Raw genomic sequence first — 18,573 nt, 5'->3', positions numbered from 1 at the left:
CCATGTCTGTATAACTTAAGTAATGCCCATTGTTAGTACTTGAGATAATTATTTTGTTCGGCACATCGTACAAAATGACACAACATAGTTGGATACAGTACAGCAAGGATCCAGACCATGTGTCGGCAGTCTGGTCAGGATCCATGCCTATCGCTTTCAAAGCCCATTACAATTAGAGAAACCGTTAGCTAACAGCATTGATATTTATTGCTCTTATTTCGAATATAAGTTTCTATTCATTGTCTTCTTAATATAGGTGTATCAATTTCATGTCGTGATTTTAATCATTCCAGGTGGGCGGCTCAATCTGGTAGTCTGGTGGAGATCAGACGTTTCCTGTTTCATATAATCATACTAACAAAGACTCCGTTCTACGACTGATTCATAGTATTTGATTCTATTACTTTCTTTGCCGGCACATTTTCCTCAATCGCCCCCTCCCCTCTTCCCTCTTCTCTCTCTCTCTCTCTCTCTCTCTCTCTCTCTAACTACCCTTTGTTTCAGAATAAGTGACCTTCACTTGTGGTTCCCCACCCTGATACTACAGCATCTTCATTGTCTCGATAGTCTCTGCTAGCAAGGCAGGCAGGCGAAGCGAATGTTCCACTCAGATCAGTAGGGAACACGTTATTGAACTCTGAAAAAAAAAAACAACATAAAAACAACAATCTATCTATGAATCTGCAAATGAATTCAGATGTATTATTTCCTGAAAGATTGTAAGTTACCATATAATCTAAAATGGATGTTTTCTGTTTTATTAAAACTATGTTATTTGTCTTGCATTTGGAATAGAATATGTCTTCGTTAGGACAGCGCCTCTTTTATGCCAAATAGTGGACATGTAATGGTTCTCTAATTGAATGTATATAGCATAAGATTCCGAATAATGTACGTTGATTTTGGAAGTAAGAGGTAGACTAATGATACACTGTGGTCTTGATCTCAGCATCGCCAATATAGCGTCAACAAGTTTAATGTTATCATCATAAATAAAGGATTTCAACATTAGAGATGAAACATGGACACGTTCTATTTCAGACAATTGTAATTATGGGCATTAGTTTGTAATCATACAATTATTGTCCTCTCTATTTACTCTCCAACAGACAGAAAGGCAATTGTGATAGTGATTAAGATTTAACCCAGTGAACATGAAAATGGCCATTAATATAAACCTAGTAAAATTGTAGACTTATCTCTTTAACTAAATTGGGCCACGTCTAAAGGTACATAAAATACTAAAGGTAACAGAAAAATAAGCCAGCAACTATTAACAAAGTTTTATTTCTAAAAGTAACAACTCAGATACCTCGAAAATGTTAACTAGCCGTAAATTCCACTTACAATATTCAAGAATAGTCCAAACACTTTTCTGAACAAATTCAAACTCATTCAGTATTAATTTCAAATTTCTCACTCAGAATAAAATCTGAATTTAGTATATTCAAGGAATATAAATCCTTTCTTTAAAGATTTTTTATCCACAGTGTTAATGTAAATTTATCGAATGTGGTGATACGTTGCTATCAAGAAATAAAACTTTTCAGTATGATCTTACATGGTGTTCTACTCTGTCCTCTCAGACAGCTTCCTATTCAAAGCATCATGGAAGGTTCAAGCACTTTCATTTTAAAAAATGAAAAACAGATTCTATCAAATCCGAATAACTTTAAATGATAATATAAATACCCGGTTGATAGAATCTTCTAGAAAACCATAGACATGAAATAACATATTGACATACATGAAGTCTTAAAACTAGAACAGCCTTTACAGTAAACAATGAGTCATCAAGATAAAAATGAATAAATACAGTGAACATAATGGGCAATGACATGTAACAATTGCACCAAAATGTGTTTGTTTGTTTGTTTTGGGTTTAACGCCATTTCTAAACAGCATTTCAGTTATGTAACGGCGGGCAATTAACCTAACCAGTGTTCCTGGATTCTGTACCAGTACAAACCTGTTCTTCGCAATTGCCATTTTCCACACCCGGGAATCGAACTCACGACCCCTCGACCCGTATTTCAACGCTCTCTCTGAACTAAGCGGGTCGACTCCATCAAAATTAGTGGAATAATTTTGGTATCAAAAATTTCTTCACATTATCAGCTCGTATAAACATGGTTTTAAGTCAAAACGTAGTTGTGAATCACAGCTAGTTAGTTTCACCAAGAAAATATTAATAAACAGAAATTTTAGTAAGACTTTTAATAAGGCTGACTAGCATAAGCTTATCTTTAAACGACGTAGCCTATGCATAAGTATATGTCAGAAACTGTGTCTTTCTATTTCTAAAATCGCACTCTCAGCGGTTTGACGTGGATTGCCAAAAGTCATGTTCCTAACCCATTAACCCATCTCCTCTAATGTCTCTTAATGCCAGATCTTAGGTGCCTTTATCTTTTGTACAAATGACCTCCCGTGAATCTTTTTGCAGAGGAAAGAGTTGTTCGCGTTACCATATTTTCTCTACAGAATGAAAACCTCACATAATGACCGGCAATCTCGAGATATTCGCATGGAAATTATTCCTGACAAAGGGGAACTCCTAAGACTTTTGAGAAAAAGAAAGCTTACATTCTACTTAAATCCAGATAATTTATAAACATGATGCAAAATACGTAGGGGTAACTATCTGCCGCGACGAACTTGCATGGATCGTGTTTATTATTAAATAATTCCCAACAGAAATATAAAACTTCAATAAACAGGCCAAAGAAACACAATGTTAGACTACAAATAGAATACAACTCCACTGTTTCGCAGAAATATTTGTTTTTCAAGATTCAGATCTGTTTCCAGATGTATAATATTTAGAGTTATACAAAGATTATGTCCGATATATTATATGTCCTAAAGAGGTAAACTCTTACACAGCGTTGTTACACAATGTACCAGTGATGTTTCCTTCTTCAACAAGATACAAAACCATTTTTTGTATGTTGACCATCGCCACCTTACGTCCACTTAGTTCATTTTGAAATTGTTAACACGAAATAGGCAACTTTTCTCAAACAATAATATAGAAAACTTAAAACTTACATTGTATACAATCTTTCTCTAGGAAGTTTTCAGGATGATTTCAATAACACAAGAGTAAAGGCTTCTTTACATATTTTATATCAGCTGCTATTGAAATATGTACACCAGTCATTCCGGGACATGAAATGTTAATGTAATTAGGAAATGTAATGGTTTCATTTCTATAAAGTACCGGTTTATTTGTCCCGTCTCCGCACGTACTGGTTTGGTTTTCGATTATCTTCAACGTGAAATAAACTGAACAGAACATATCTATATCTTTGGCATATTAAAATGAAATTATTTGGATCTTCTAAGGCAAACTTAACAAAGTCTATCATGGTTTATGCTTTGTTGTTTCTTTACGCTGTTTACGAGCACTGATATGAAACTTAGTTATTAATTGTCTGTATTATTTCTTACCAATAATACTAAGACAGTATTTATATTTATAATCAAGCTTTATTTTTTGTAAACAAAAGGAACATTGTTTTCTCTTAAGTCACTTCTACAAACCTGAATAAAATTGTTTAAAATTCGGCACAAATATAATTTATATTCATTGATGCTTCCCATATGAACCAAAACTCGTATGCATACAATATATCCTTCAATTTAGAGACATTCTTTTCTTTTCGTGAGTCACTTAATAACAAAGAATATATTGCTTGAATTCAGTACCTTTAACAAATATTTAACAATTCTGATAAGTCTGCATATGCATAATGGAAAATGCCCCAATTCGCCATAAACGCCATATATAAAGCTGGAAAGTAACCACATATTACCTATAACTGTGTCGGTGTAACATTATCAGCCCCACCCCCACCAAAAAAAAAGCGCGACACACACACACAAACAAAGGAAAAGAGAGAGAGACAAAATACTTACTAATGATTGCGATATCATTTGCCATTGTTCGACTGTTATATCTCCTATGTGAGATTATGTCTGAAGCTTGAAAAATCTGTCGGCTTCCCGGCTCAGTGGTTTTATGCATTCCGAATACCACAGAATAACGATTCACCCGATTTCTGAGAAAATAGAAGTAACTATTTAACATCTTCTCCCGACGTCTTTTTAAAGTTTGGGCAAATAAGGTTACTAGCGGACAAGTATAATTGAGATTATCGAATGATCGTAAATAATGACCTCTGCTGTCCATCCAGTTAACTGGACAGAAAAATACGTCAAATTTACACCATAAGTACTATTCAGTCGACCACAATGCTAAATTTATTTTATGATTAGAGTATATCGTGTTTGTAACTTGATATCTCATAACTTAAAGAGATAATACTATTAAATCAATCTCCTAAAAGGACACCATTTAAAAACCCTAAAGGAAAAGATGACGCTTCCTTACTCCTTAGGTGATTGAAAGGTTATCAAAACTACAAAGAAGTAGTAAAATTTATGTAGAGAGTACGTACTCGACACAATGAGCTGCTGTGACAACCACCACTTCACCTCTACCACCAAGCACATAGGTACCTCCACAAATGAGATACCCATTTTCTACTATTCCAACCTAAAGGGCATATAATATAATGGGATAAGATTATGTGTTATCAAATATCTTTTTAAAAGAGCTTCTAATTTAAATTTTCATAGTTTCTTTACTTTGAACTATATAAAACTTGCCCTGATTGTTGATGTATGTTAGTATAAAATTATTATCTAAATGAATTCCGAATCACACCATTATTATGTGTTAACTATTTCATAATTAAACATAACTCGTTACGATTTTACACTTCAAAATACTTTTGCAGCTAAAAAAAAACAACTCATGAAAGCATTTACGTAATTGCGGAATGATGTCTCGTGGCGTTTCAAAAGCGATTATCTGTAGCGTAACGTTATTTTCGCAAAATATTTTTCCGAACCCAGAACTATACGAGGAACGTACTTGCCAAGGAAAATCACCAGAATTTGCATTTTGACCTCCAACGATATACGAAGATGCAACGTTTGGTGTTGGGTTGAAATGTGACTGACCACAGATCTGTGCATCAATAGCTGGATATGTGAATATTTGTATGGAAAAAAAAGAAGAAAAAATCTTTTATATCTGTTACTTTATTAACTTTATTTAAATGAAAATTGACAAGTTTAAAGTAATATCTACGTCGGCATTGTTATTGAAGTAGAATGCACAGTGTGTATGTTTAGCATGTTAAGGGGTAATGTGACAGTTGTGTGGGTTTTTTATATAGACAAAGAAGGAAAAATTTTACCTAGCGGAGAGAATGTTCTTAAATTTTGCATGATCATAGAGCATCATATTAGAAACAAATTTATGCCAAAACAATTGGAGGTCCCGGTGCTACTTTTTGAGTTATCTGCCCCTGAATGCGAGTTTTTTGCTCTTTTAGGTCATTTTCAAGGGCAGATAACTCACGGTAATGGTTAGTTACACTTTTTTTGATATCAGATTAGTGTTTGTTACTTTATTTCCTGCAACTGTGCAAAATGTGCAGGAATTCTATGAGACGGATTTTATTCTATAGTTGCATACGCAAACAAATAGAAAATTTCTTCCAATTATGCCTCTTTTTTCAAAAAAATGCAGTATGTTTACTCATCGAAACACAGCAAAAATTCTGTTTAATAGAATGGTTTAAACCTTCGCATAATGACTGGAAATGTAAAAACAAAAAATAATGTGAAATGAAATAAAGTATCCTTTTGCTAAATTTTGAGCTATCTGCCCTTGAAAATGACTTAAAAGAGCAAAAACTCCCATTCAGGGGCAGATAACTCAAAAAGTAGCACGGGACTCCCATTTTTTTTGCATACATTTGTTTCTAATATGATGCTCTATGATCATGCAAAGTTTAAAAATATTATCTCCGCTACTTAATTTTTTTTCTTCTTTGCCTATATAAAAACCCATGCAATTGTCCTATTTCCCCTTAAGAGAGAGTGGAGAAAAAAGAAATATTTTCAATCTTAAGAACTTTAACGTATGACGAGTATGCAAGTGTGGAACTGAGTATTTAAATAATAAAAAACTAACACAAAAATTTCTATTTATATCTATTTGTTAAATATGTTTCGGCTCGACGCCTTCATAACAACATAAATTTAAAAATTAGATATCATAAATGCAAATTGTAAAATTTGTTTTTTCAAACTGAGGAAATACAAATTTTGAACTGTTGAATATAATACCAGTAACTCCTAAACTTGCTATTTTACATCTATCCTAAATTGCTTCCTTTCTCAAGTTAATTTGCTCACTAATTTAACTTTTACTTAATTCATGCTGTCTGCATTATTATTTTTCAAATTATCACGTTTACTTTTTATAAAGACTTCAGGTGTAAACGAGTGGCATTTGCATTCAAAATTTTTTTCAAAGTAGTATGTTTCGAATTAAGGTTCCATGATTTTCATTTCATTCAGAAAAATAATCCCTTTGAACTCACCACTTAAAACTGTCAAGAAAAAAGCTAATTCAAGTTCCATCTTTAAGAAATTCAAAAGTGCATCCGTTCAGCCTTTATATATCAGGCCAATTTAATTTGAATTTGAATTCACATATTTATTATCAATGTGTTATGTCTTTGCTTACATTATATTGATTAATTGTAAGCAATGCATTACAATACGTTACAATGATGTGAGTAAGGTTTCAGGTTTGACTTTGTTCCTTTTATAGAAAAGTTGGCAGTTTATGCTATTTAAGTTTTTTAACTTAACTATTTTAGTGATTTAAGTTCGACTGTGATTAAACCTTCAATTTAATTTGAACCACAATCGAATCCTCTTCCTGGAAAAAAAAATACTGGTGTCCCTAGCGGGCTTTGAACCAACGACCCCCAGGTTGAGCAGCAAACGCATTTATCACCAGCACACCCCTTTGTTGAGGTCTTAGTAAAACAACTGTTTGCTTCAAACATATTCTTGCCAATTAATTTGAAAGTATAATTTTGAACTCACATTATATTAAAATCAATTCAATTTAATAAAATTAACAATGCTAAAATAAACGATCCATAACAAAGTTAAGTTATAACCGATGATAAATTGCACAGTGTCTATTTATCCCGCATTAAAGAAAACGGTTCTAAACAAAACTAAAAACAAACATTTGAAATCAAATACGTAGGGACCATGTTAAGGGCATAAAAGTCATAAAGTTAGATTAAAACTAGGCAACATTCCTGCTGCAGATCAACATACATACTGAGCTAAACAAAAGGCTTAATAATCTGTGTTTTTAAAACAAAGTTACTGAAATAGACAATCCATATTTACTAATGCTGATAATTTATAGGTCAGTTGTTTTCGCAGGAAGGAATGTCATTTTCAAAAAAGAAAAATACTCATGGGGAAAAATGCAAGAAAAAGAATCAAAGTTTTAGAAACCGTTTATTTTGTCTATTGACCAGATCAAGTTATTCCACTTTTTATGGTACGTTGTGTTTACAAATCATGTCATATAGCCTTTTCCTTATATACAGTCGATATTTTTATTTTCTTGAAGCTCTACAATTACGGAAAATTGTTGTAATAAGGAATATTTATCAACAAAATGCATATCTATAATAATAAGAATTTAAGTTTGTGTGCATATCCACACTGAATTTTTAAACATGTTGAATAAATATAACATGAAAAGACATTGTAATATCTTCTATTCGCCATATGTTTGACGTCTTTGGAGTGAAATAAAGATTTGCCATATGTCTTTATTATACCTCACATAAATGTCCAATGCAAATTTCCCATTAGTTTAACTTGAATAATATATCATATTCCCCAGTGATTTTATATCACATGCGCAAAATCGTTATTTTCAATTTCTGCGCAGGTGATATGATCCATAATTTCATATCACATGCGCAACAGCGTTATTTCGTTTTACTGCGCATGTGATATTATTTTTTCATATCACCCGTTGAAAGATTGATACTTTCGCATTGATTAAAAGACTGAGTCGATTTTTTCAGACGAGGCGCTTATATAATTATACATTAGGATTAAATTACCCTTTTCTGGTGCTCTTGCATGTGCGAACACGGCCGAATTTTCTTTTTTATGCTACGTGCAAAATATTTGGAAAACAATTTTTCATCAAATATTGAATCGAAACTACCACAATAAGTTTGGAAATGATCTAACTAAGAAAATGAGCGCTCACACTTATATGTTTCATTTAGAAGTTATCGCCGTTTTTCGAATGCTACTGATTGTCGCAATGTTGAAATATTAGAATAAATATAGGGGTCAGCGATATGTAAACGTCTCGACTAAATCTGTCAAAAAAGTCTTATTACACAGCAAAGTCGCCGCAAATTATGAGTGCTAACAAGTAAAGATTCTTTAATTCTATCTTCATTATTTGGTTAGTAATTATTATGTTCATTTTCCAGTAAATGCTTGGACCCTTATAAGCTTTCGGTATAATAAGATAAATATTGTATTCCTGAGAGGGTGACATGAAAAATATTCACCCCTCGAAATATGAATATAGACCTCGGCTGGCGCCTCGGTCAATATTCATATATCTCGCGGTGAACATTTTTCATATCACACTCTCAGGAATGCAATATTTATATAATATTACCCAAGTGTGATAAAGTTTTGACGTTGACGTCGTTTAAAGTATATATAAGTGGTTGGTGAAATTGACTTTGTTAACGATAGGCAAGAAAAGAACAAGTTTCAATGTTCCAGCCGTGATAACCAGAATACAGTTGTTTCTTTCCATACTTTCTAACGAAATCTTTATAGGTTTTGACGAAATCCAAATTCTTCTCAATTTTGAACATTATCTGAGGGTCAAGGTTTAAGATGTAGGTATATTAATTGAATTTGTAAATATTTGGGCATTTGTTGTGACAGGCTTTAATTGTATTCAAGCTTCGGCCTGTTGAAATACTCGCTGTTACTCTGTACGTTTGTTCATTTGTTCCTCCATGTCTCTACCTTGTGGTCTTTGTTCTGGAGGCCAGAACTCCTGATTCTTTTGCCTGACCCATCTCTTTATGCTTAACACTTGTGTAAAGTTTTTCTTATATTGTGGTATACCGGAGACATGAAGTAAAACTTAAAGAAGAACAAACAAACTTATGAATATACATATTAAAATGCGATAACTATTAAGCCCTTTTTCAGAACATTTTGATAAATTCTGTATGGGTCATGGACGTTTGGAGATGAATAATTTCTTTGTCTTAAATCTTGTATCAGACTCTGGCCACTGACGTTGAAAAAGATTTAATCCAATAGAAATGGTTTGGACCGAACAAAAGAGACCAAAGGGCTATGATTTCAGCGGGTTGAAAGAGCTTAGTAATTCGGTAGACTGGCGATGGAAGATTGAAAAACAAAAATCTCATTCTTTAATGAACATAGCGATAACATATTTCAAACTAACGCAAAGTCTCATATGTTAGTATCTTATTCAACTCGTTTAGTAAATTCAATATGAAAACCTGTAGATCCGTTGTAAAAATCATTGACTATTTTCTGGGAGAGTTTCCAAAAATTTCGCTCAATAACAAGAACGATGTCACTCAATAATTTTTGCACAATTAGACATTATTTTTTTCGATTTAACGTCGCACCGACACATAATAGGTCATATGGCGACTTTCCAGCTTTAATGGAGGAAGACCCCAGGTGACCCTCCGTGCATTATTTCATTACGAGCGGGCACCTGGGTAGAACCACCGACCTTCCGTAAGCCAGCTGGATGGCTTCCTCAACTGGCTTACGGAAGGTCGGTGGTTCTACCCATGTGCCCGCTCGTGATGTGATGAAATAATGCACGAATGGCACGATTTGACTTAAAATTGCAACATGTAAAGTGACATTCTCAACACCATATTCAACTGGAGAACACGGGAGCTCGATAAGATAAAAGAACGTTACAAAATTCTGCCCGATATACAATGCCCTACATGGTGATGTCCTAACCTATATAAAGGACATGATAGAATTATGCAAGCCGACCAGGAACAATAGAAATGTAGATACAAGATTGCTTTTAAACTTAAAAGTAATATCCTACTTAGTAAGTTGCCGCTAATTTATTTTCAGACCACTATTGCACGCCATTTGACACAAGAAACTGACAATTAGGAATAAAATGACACGAAGGAAGCACAGCATACTCCTATCCTGATCCAGTTTCAACAGGTTTTTTTACATTTAAAAATAATCACACAGGTCATATTACAAGGTATTAGCCCTAAGGCCTAAGGATAAGGGAGCTATTTTAACTGCGACTGGAATATCGCCGGGAATAATCAATGTTTATTGATGGCAGCTTAAACCAGTTTATGTCATTCAGGCAACACACTTATCCTACACTGAAACAGCCAGAAACCAGACACATTGATATCTTTGAAATGATATTATAGAAGCCAACTGCAGCAAGGGCGTTCCGATTTTCTCATTTTCAACATACGATTTCCTGCTTTCTATGCTTTCGTACATGGACACGACAATTGAAATAATTATTTCAACCTTACTTTATTTGATGCAAGATAAAACACACGGTGGCCACGTTAGACGTCTAAAAGCTACAAGGTTAAAGGAGTCCCCATGTAATATAGGCCTATTCTACTGTACACAATTTAGTGCGTAAATGTATGCTATGCAAATGTAGTTCATTTTTGTATGGGGGATCGTTTGATTTTTAGATGTGACTTTTGAATAGAGCTTTCACGGATCACTGGGCGTGTGATTGTTCTTTTTCATTCATTCGTTCCAGCTAATCTAAATTGGAAAAAAAAATCAAAACTTTATGATTTAAGTATAACAATGACGTTTAGTTCACTTTTCGAAACATGTGACAATATTCGTTTATAAATGATATACCCATAATATTCTTTGCATGCATAAAACACACCCAGACTCGGTTTGACTGAGTCTTTTTGTTAGCGTAATGAAACTTGCAACACCTCTTACTCCCCTAACGCCGGCTATAATAAATCAAAGCGCTCAAAGCGCTGATGGTGGCTGCTAATCAATGTTTAAAATATTACAAAGAAAGCTGAGAAATTGTTAATATAAACTATAAGAACTTTTTTTGCATTTTTTTTTTTAATATTCGGCTTTGGTTTCAAAATTAATCCTTTTTCACTGCCAGTCATTGTTTACATACACACTGATTCAGTCTTTAACGAATAGTTTTGGTTGTTTGTGAGGAAAACGACAACATAAATTACATCGAAAATGTTTTACTATGAATAAATAATATAAGCTTTTTCTCCAAATCATTCAGCTTTTAAGATTTCTTTTTAAAGCTTTTGGGCAGTGTCTGTCATGAATTATTATACACACTGATTTAGTCCGTATCAGATAGCTGTGGTTTTCATTCATGAGACTTTTGTGAAAGAAAACAACACAAACATGCACCACAGATGCACCTCAGAATGTCAGTTCTGCAGCTAGTGTATTTTAGAGGTGCATTAATTATCACTCCTTGGCAAAAATGCTGGACATTAAGTCAGACAAACTTAAACTTTAGTCAGACCGAGAAAAAAGTCGAAAATATGTAACTGGCGAAACGAAACCGTTTTACTTTTTATACATATATTTGTATCCAGATATATTGAGACGCACCATGAGAAAACCAGCATTGTGCGTTAGCGAACAGCAAGGATTCTGACCAGGGTGGTGTATGGATCCGCAGTTTGATTTGGGCCCATGCTGGTCACAAATGCACTATGTTGTTTTTCTCATGGTGCGACTCGAATGAATTTAGCTGAAGTGAGCAGAATCTGTCTTGAAACAATTCAATTTTTAAGTTGGTCAAATCTGTTATCCGACGACTTGCTACAGTCTGACACATTGCCTTTTCAAAAAGGCGAGTATTAGTATCATCGCTGCGCCCACTTTCATGGGCTTACAAGTTGATGAAATCGTGATACAGTAGCACCACTTAGTCAAAGCGAGCTTGAAACACTTCTCAGCTTGGGCGACCTGTGGGTTTCCACGTTGATAATTCGTGTTTTGTCAGACGAAATTATACCGAATACATGTGTATCTATGCATACATATAGTATCTTATATTGTACATATGCTGAAGGAAGATTATCCGTGAGGGAATATTATTTAGAAAACATACATGCCTTTGATTCTCACGGCAGGTCACATTGCAAACCATATCGAATGAATTTTAACTGAATGTTCTTTTATTTTTGTTCACTCTCGTATTGTAAGCATGTTTTAGTATATTTTGTTCTTGATATAACGATGAACTGTACATGTTCAAGTTATATCAGTAAAGTACTGTTCTGTTCATAAATCATCTCACTAAATTTGCGCTAATTGGTGTTAATTGGCAGTATCAACGCCTGAGGAAATCCATATCACTGCTGATTATCGATTTTCTATAAATAGCCTAATCAACATGCGGTCATATTTTTGCGTGCTTGAAACGAAAACGAGACAATGCAGTCGAAAATTCAGTAACATTCTTAGATCACTAGGGTTGCATTAATATAATATCTTACAATTGATAGCTATGACGAAATTTAAGTTTGTTTTGACATATTTGAAAAGTATTTTCAACTTGCAGGAAAAGCTGTCAGCAGTACAAACTGGTATTGTCTATGGACCGGAAATGTTTGGAAACTTTTCCGTTGAAATTCCGTTTCTATTTTTAGCCGCGGATTATTGCTATCAGAAGTGTTATTCTTTATCAAATAAAGCCTTAAATTTCGGAAGTTATACATGTGACACTGCGGTTAGGAAACATTTTTGAATTGTCAGTCTGGATTCCCAGGCTAGGTTTCTATATACATAAGCTACCTTTTTCAACGTTATAAGCTACGTGACCTCTTGGGCAGTACTATGCAATAGCTAATCAATATCATCGCTCCAGTTCAGGTGACATGAGGTCATCGTTTATTCACGTGACCATAAATTTGCATATTTGTATTCATACACGTTGTTGTTTTAATTAAAACGTTTACCTCAGTTTGTATTGATTTTAGTCGCCGAATTTACATTAAAAATGGTATTAAGGCATATATATGCACGTTGTGTAGATAATTGTTTACCTAGAAAGCTTGGAACTATTTTTGGTTGTGTTGTTAGGATGGTCTTAAGAACTGACACGATTTTTCAAACGGAGTATTCTTTTGACACTGGTGGCAGCTAGCAGCCACCAAAAATACAGTCGAAGCACGATATTTTGATAAGTTTGCTGTTAGCGTAATACAGTCGCAACACGGTATTTAAAGTTTGCTGTTAGCGTAATGAAACTTGCAAAACCTCTCACTCCCCTAACGCCGGCTATAATAAAAAAAATGGAGTCGCAATGTTCAGAGTTAATGTCCGGTTTTAAATTAAATTTGTTTTACTCGAATGTACATGTAATATAAGGCAAACCCGTGTCTATCGGCCAGTCAAGGGAATATACAAACTTGACTGCTAATGGCAAGTGACCATTTAACACAGATAGTAATATTTTCATGAATATGAGCATTTTCTGTGGAAGGTATAATACACTTCTATAGAATAAAGGCATCGTGTGTATGAAATAATCTCTGGTATAACTGAATGGGAGATTACTTTTGGTATTTTCAAATGAACAAAAAGCAGAACTGTTTTCATTGTTTCCGAAATATTGACCGTGAGCCTATATGGTGTAGCATGACTTTTCATGGGGTTAGAAGACTCATGCCGGCATGAAAAACAGCGGCTATTTACGGCATAAAATAAATGGCTGTAATGCAGTAATTTGTAGGGGGAATTCAAAGTGACTGGTCATGGCATGTACACTCTTACGAAAGGTGACCGTTAACAAAAAATTGACTGTGTTTCAAATATATTGGAATGAATTTTTCTGATGCAATACACGTTTATAGTGAACAAAATAATTACAAAATAATGCAATGTTTTTTTGTGTACAGACAGGATTTTTCAAATAATATGTCATGTAATTAAGTTCACAGTGTAAGAAGGAATATATTTTTGGCGTGTGATGATAAGACATGATTAGGTTACTGTCCTGAGATAATTTTGTTATAACCAGGTGGCTTAAACATGAATTGACATTTAAGTCAGTCGCTATCAATGTAGGTTATTTTGCTGGCCAAAGTTTGGTAATGACAAGCTATGTTCTAATTACTTTTGTTCTATCATTTAAAATATTTATGAGCAAGCACTCAAGTCCCTCGTGAAATCCTCAGGTCTTTATTCCTTAATTTATGCAGATGACTGATTTGTTAAAAGATTTAACAAAGTTTAGTCCTTCCTTAATGTATATTTTTGTTGATAGACTTCCTGTTTCTAAGTGCGGCCATTTAGACCTTTATGAATATACAGTTATTACGCTGATGTTAGACTGTTGTTTGTATGTCTTTTTAATCACTTGAAATCACTTCATCACCAGTGAATGTCAAGATATATCTCGTCAATAATAAATAGTTCTGGTGGAATCCATTAAATTGGTGTCTTCATATACCCGGGAGTGAGCAAGCCCTACATGGATTTATGTGCTGGAGGAATGTGGTGAAATAAAGTAATTTATATAGCAGATACTGTAAAGAAAAAGAAATCGCCAAACAAGAATGACTAATATTTGACAGAAAACAAAACCGCTATCAATGCTTAAATGAGATCTTTAAAAAATAAAATGTCTTTAACAAAAACGGTAATAAGAAGAGATTAAGAAGAGATTAAACAGAAAATGAAACATATGTACGTCGATTTATGACACTCAGTTAAACGACGAATAGAAAGGAATGCGAGACCGATTTACGAACAATCTGTGGCATAAAATCTGTCTACATCGTGATTAAGATAAGATGTTTGATTATCAAATTGTAATATTAGTAGTAGTCGTGACCAAAATGTCTTCTTAAAAGAACATGACCTAAAATTGAGTCCACCAAATGTTAAAAGAAATTATCGGAAAGAACTTTTCTTCCTACATTGACAGTATTGTTCACGAATATGTAGTTTATTATTAAAGTGAATTATAGGTTGTTTTGTTGTTGCTTTTTTTGTGTGTTTTTCAAAAACAATACACAATATAATGTTATCCATATGTACGTGTAGTAAGACATTTCATTGTAATCTATATATGATATATGATACAATGCTGAACGTAAAACCATTCATAATTTGCATGTCATGTTATGTTACCTGTTGTTGTAAATAAAATAGAATAAAAGGTAAAAAAAAAAGTGAATTATAGGACCAATAGGCCTTTTGTCCTTTGATGTACTTATATCATTTTTTAGAATTTATATATACACATGTCACAATAATGAAGTATAATACTCACTTACTTTTTTTTCTTAAATGTAGACACTTTTTGGAAATCAATTGTATGTATCTTTTCATGAATGAAACGACGTTAAAATCTAGGTGAAACTAACTTCTTTTTTTTTTTTTTTTTTTTTTTTTTTGTTAGTATTCTCAGATGTGAGCCAAAATAATTGATGTCATAGTCTTAAAATTAATTCTCCTCCGCAGACAAAGAAAATCTGAATGGGCATATCGAGCTTAAATATATGAAAGGAATAGGTCTTTAAACTTGAACATACCATGGGGACAATATATCATAGAAGAAAAAAAAGAGCAGGGGCATTTTTAAGAAAAGATGACGTTTCATTGCCCTGCAATTTTGCCAACGAAGAACTTGGAGTTTCCTGTTCCTGAGGTACTAGTACGTTCTTGTTTTTATTGCGTACGGCCTCCGTGACCAAATGGTTTAACCACATAAAGTTTTTAAAAAATCTATTTTTGTTAACATTTGTTTTAAATGATCGCAGTGCTTGAGAGTTACGATGTCTTGTCTCCGGACGGTCATTAAAGATACTTTCATATATACATCGAACAAGGATGTGAAATGTATCTATAAGAGAGTGGGGATCTCTTGTATCTATAGATCTAGTAATAAATATGATTTATTTAGACTTTTACGGAACTTCTGATATATGACACTGCAGATCCATCACAAGCTTCTGATAAATTTTCATGGATTTCCTTTCCTGTTTTCCCTCTCAAAAACTAAATTTTTATGTACGCACGCTGTTCAGCTTGACTTACCGTGGCCATGACGCTAAAGCGACGTCTAAATGACGTCACAGCGTGATGACGTCATATGACGCACATACACGTATTCGGCGTCGATTAATAGCGTGATAGTTGATGGCCATGCGTGCCAGGTTTTATTACCTTGCGATATAAGATGAAAAAGATATGGGACAATTATCAGAATTGTTTTGATGACCCTCGGACATCCAATTAGTTCTGATAATGGTCTTATAGTGAGCAAATTAAAACAAATAATGTCATACCTGTACTATATTCCTTCAAAGTATTGACCTCTGCTTCGGATTTCCGCATTCCATCTCTTCGGAAGATCAGCGATTCCCGTTGCTAGACAACCATCGGAGATGCTTCGCAGTTTCTTGGCCACATTCGTATTTATACATTGTATAGAATGTGACTGATATAACGTTTCCCCAGTCGCATGGAACAATGGAACATGAAACAATTGTCCATGTAGGCTTTTTTCAAAAAGGACGTGACCCATCAAACAAGAGGGGCATGAAGACCCTGGATCACTCACCTCTGAGTAATATGAGCTACATGTTTCAAATGTCAAGCTAATGCTGAAATATTCAGAGAGTAGGTTACATTCATAGCTGCTGAAAGTCAGTGATAAGGCCGGTGTGCAAAACTGTATATGTCATCCAAATTTCAAGGCTGTATCTTAAAAGAAACAAGAAAGTAGGTCAGCAGGTCTAGGTCACAGTCAAGTGACCCTTAATTACTTGGGTCATCAGGTAATTATAATTTAACATTCTAGGAAATATGATCAGATAATTTTTGAAGTATTTTCCTATATAACTCATACACAAGTGGCCGTGGGGCGGGGCCTCTTTTCACCCCAGGGGCATTATTTCAACAATTTTGTTAGAGAACCACTAGGCAATGCTACAAACTATCAAAGGCCTAGGCCTAAACTTTCAGACAAGAAGAGTTTTAAAGTTTGTTTTCCTATATAAGTCTACGTAAAATTTGGGGCCCACTGGGCGGAGCTTCTTGTAACACCAGAGGCACAATTTGAACAATATCTAATTTAACAGTTTAGGAAATATGATCAGATAATTTTGAAGTAATTTTCCAAAATAACTCATATACAAGTGGCCCATGGGGTGGTGCCTCTTTTTACCTAACGGGCGTAATTTGAACAATTTTCTTAGAGGACCTCTGGACAATGCAACAGACCAAATATCTAAGGCCTAGGTCTTGCAGTTCCAGGCATGAAGATTTTTAAAGTTTTCTCCTATATAAGTCTATTTAAAGTTTTGGACCCCATTGGTGGGGCCTCATTTTACCTCAGTAGCATAATTTGAATAACCTTGGGCAATACTACATACCAAATTCAAATGCCTAGGTCTTGTGGTTTCAGACAAATTTTTTCAAGTTTTTTCCTACAAAAGTCTATGTAAAACTTGCGAAATGGGCCTCTTTTCACCCCAGAGGCATGATTTAAACAATCTTCATAGAGGACTATGAATTCACATGCCAAATAGTGAGGGCTAACGCCCTGCGGATTGGTGTGGATCTGCACAGTGGGTTTGGAGTGTTTTTCTTTAATTTTTAGATAATTGTTAACGAACGCATGACGGAAGACGCACGACGAACGACAGACATGGAGTGGTCACAAAAGTTCACAATTCAGATAAGCATAAAAGCTAAGAACTTAGTGACGCTAATTTCGCAGGTCCTAGTGTAAAGTATAACGTATACCGAAATATTAATAACAAATTGCATTTGGTGTTATGATGTTAAAAAAAATGTTACCAGTCTTGTGCTTAAATAGGGCATGCTTGAATTGATTTTTCTAAACGAATCTAAAATAATCCCTTAGTCAATGCATCTCATACACAGACTGTCACCAAAAGCTTTTCAATAGCCTTCAGAATTATGTTATCGATGAAAACCTTCTTCTTTGTGGAAATACTTCTTTACCAGACGGCGAAAGTAAGTAGTAATAAATGTCTTTATTTTCAATCTGAAAAGTAGATCCCTCGGAAGCACTGAGAACAGGGCAAACAGTGAAAAGTGCAGAGTCTATTTGATTATGTCTGTTCATGCGCAGTAATGGAAGATTCAACATTGCCCACGACCCCTAGCACCGACTTAAGCAGTACTCAATTTTCAAATCTAAATATGTTGAAATCAATGAACCCGAATGACCAAGTTAGCATGTTAATATTATTATGTATATTGTTGGGAATAAACATCTTTAATCCAAGTTATACATATTTACCAAACGGCGAAAGTCAGTAGTAATAAATGTCTTTATTTTCAATCTGAACAGAAGATCCAGCGGAAGCACTGAGAACAGGGCAAACAGTGTAAAGTGCAGAGTCGGTTTGATCGAGTCTGTTCATGAGCGATAATGGAAAATTCAACATTGCCCATGCCGCCTAGCACCGGCTTATGCAGTATTCAGTCTTCAAATCTACATGAGTTTAAATCAATGATCCCGAAGGACCAGAAAATATAACAACACTGAGATAAAGTCGGGGCGGCCTTTTGTGGCTG

The 18,573-nt window shown here is 34.3% G+C and overlaps 1 protein-coding gene across 1 annotated transcript in view; it reads right to left on the bottom strand.

The window, feature by feature from the left end:
* LOC123562284 (transmembrane protease serine 9-like) overlaps positions 1–16,359 on the bottom strand; it is a 57,730-nt gene extending 41,371 nt beyond the window's left edge. Inside the window, exons 1-6 of the mRNA XM_053526514.1 lie at positions 16,311–16,359; positions 8,941–9,090; positions 4,943–5,052; positions 4,464–4,561; positions 3,922–4,064; positions 515–637 (exon numbers count right to left, since the gene is read on the bottom strand). Coding sequence (XP_053382489.1) covers positions 515–637; positions 3,922–4,064; positions 4,464–4,561; positions 4,943–5,052; positions 8,941–9,090; positions 16,311–16,359 — 673 coding nt within the window. The remainder of the gene's footprint in view (positions 1–514; positions 638–3,921; positions 4,065–4,463; positions 4,562–4,942; positions 5,053–8,940; positions 9,091–16,310) is intronic.
* Positions 16,360–18,573: the final 2,214 nt, after the last annotated feature.

This window comes from Mercenaria mercenaria, chromosome 2, assembly GCF_021730395.1.
Source record: "Mercenaria mercenaria strain notata chromosome 2, MADL_Memer_1, whole genome shotgun sequence".
In the NCBI taxonomy this organism is placed as follows: Eukaryota; Metazoa; Mollusca; class Bivalvia; order Venerida; family Veneridae; genus Mercenaria; species Mercenaria mercenaria.
This window is presented reverse-complemented; position numbering and strand designations above follow the sequence as displayed.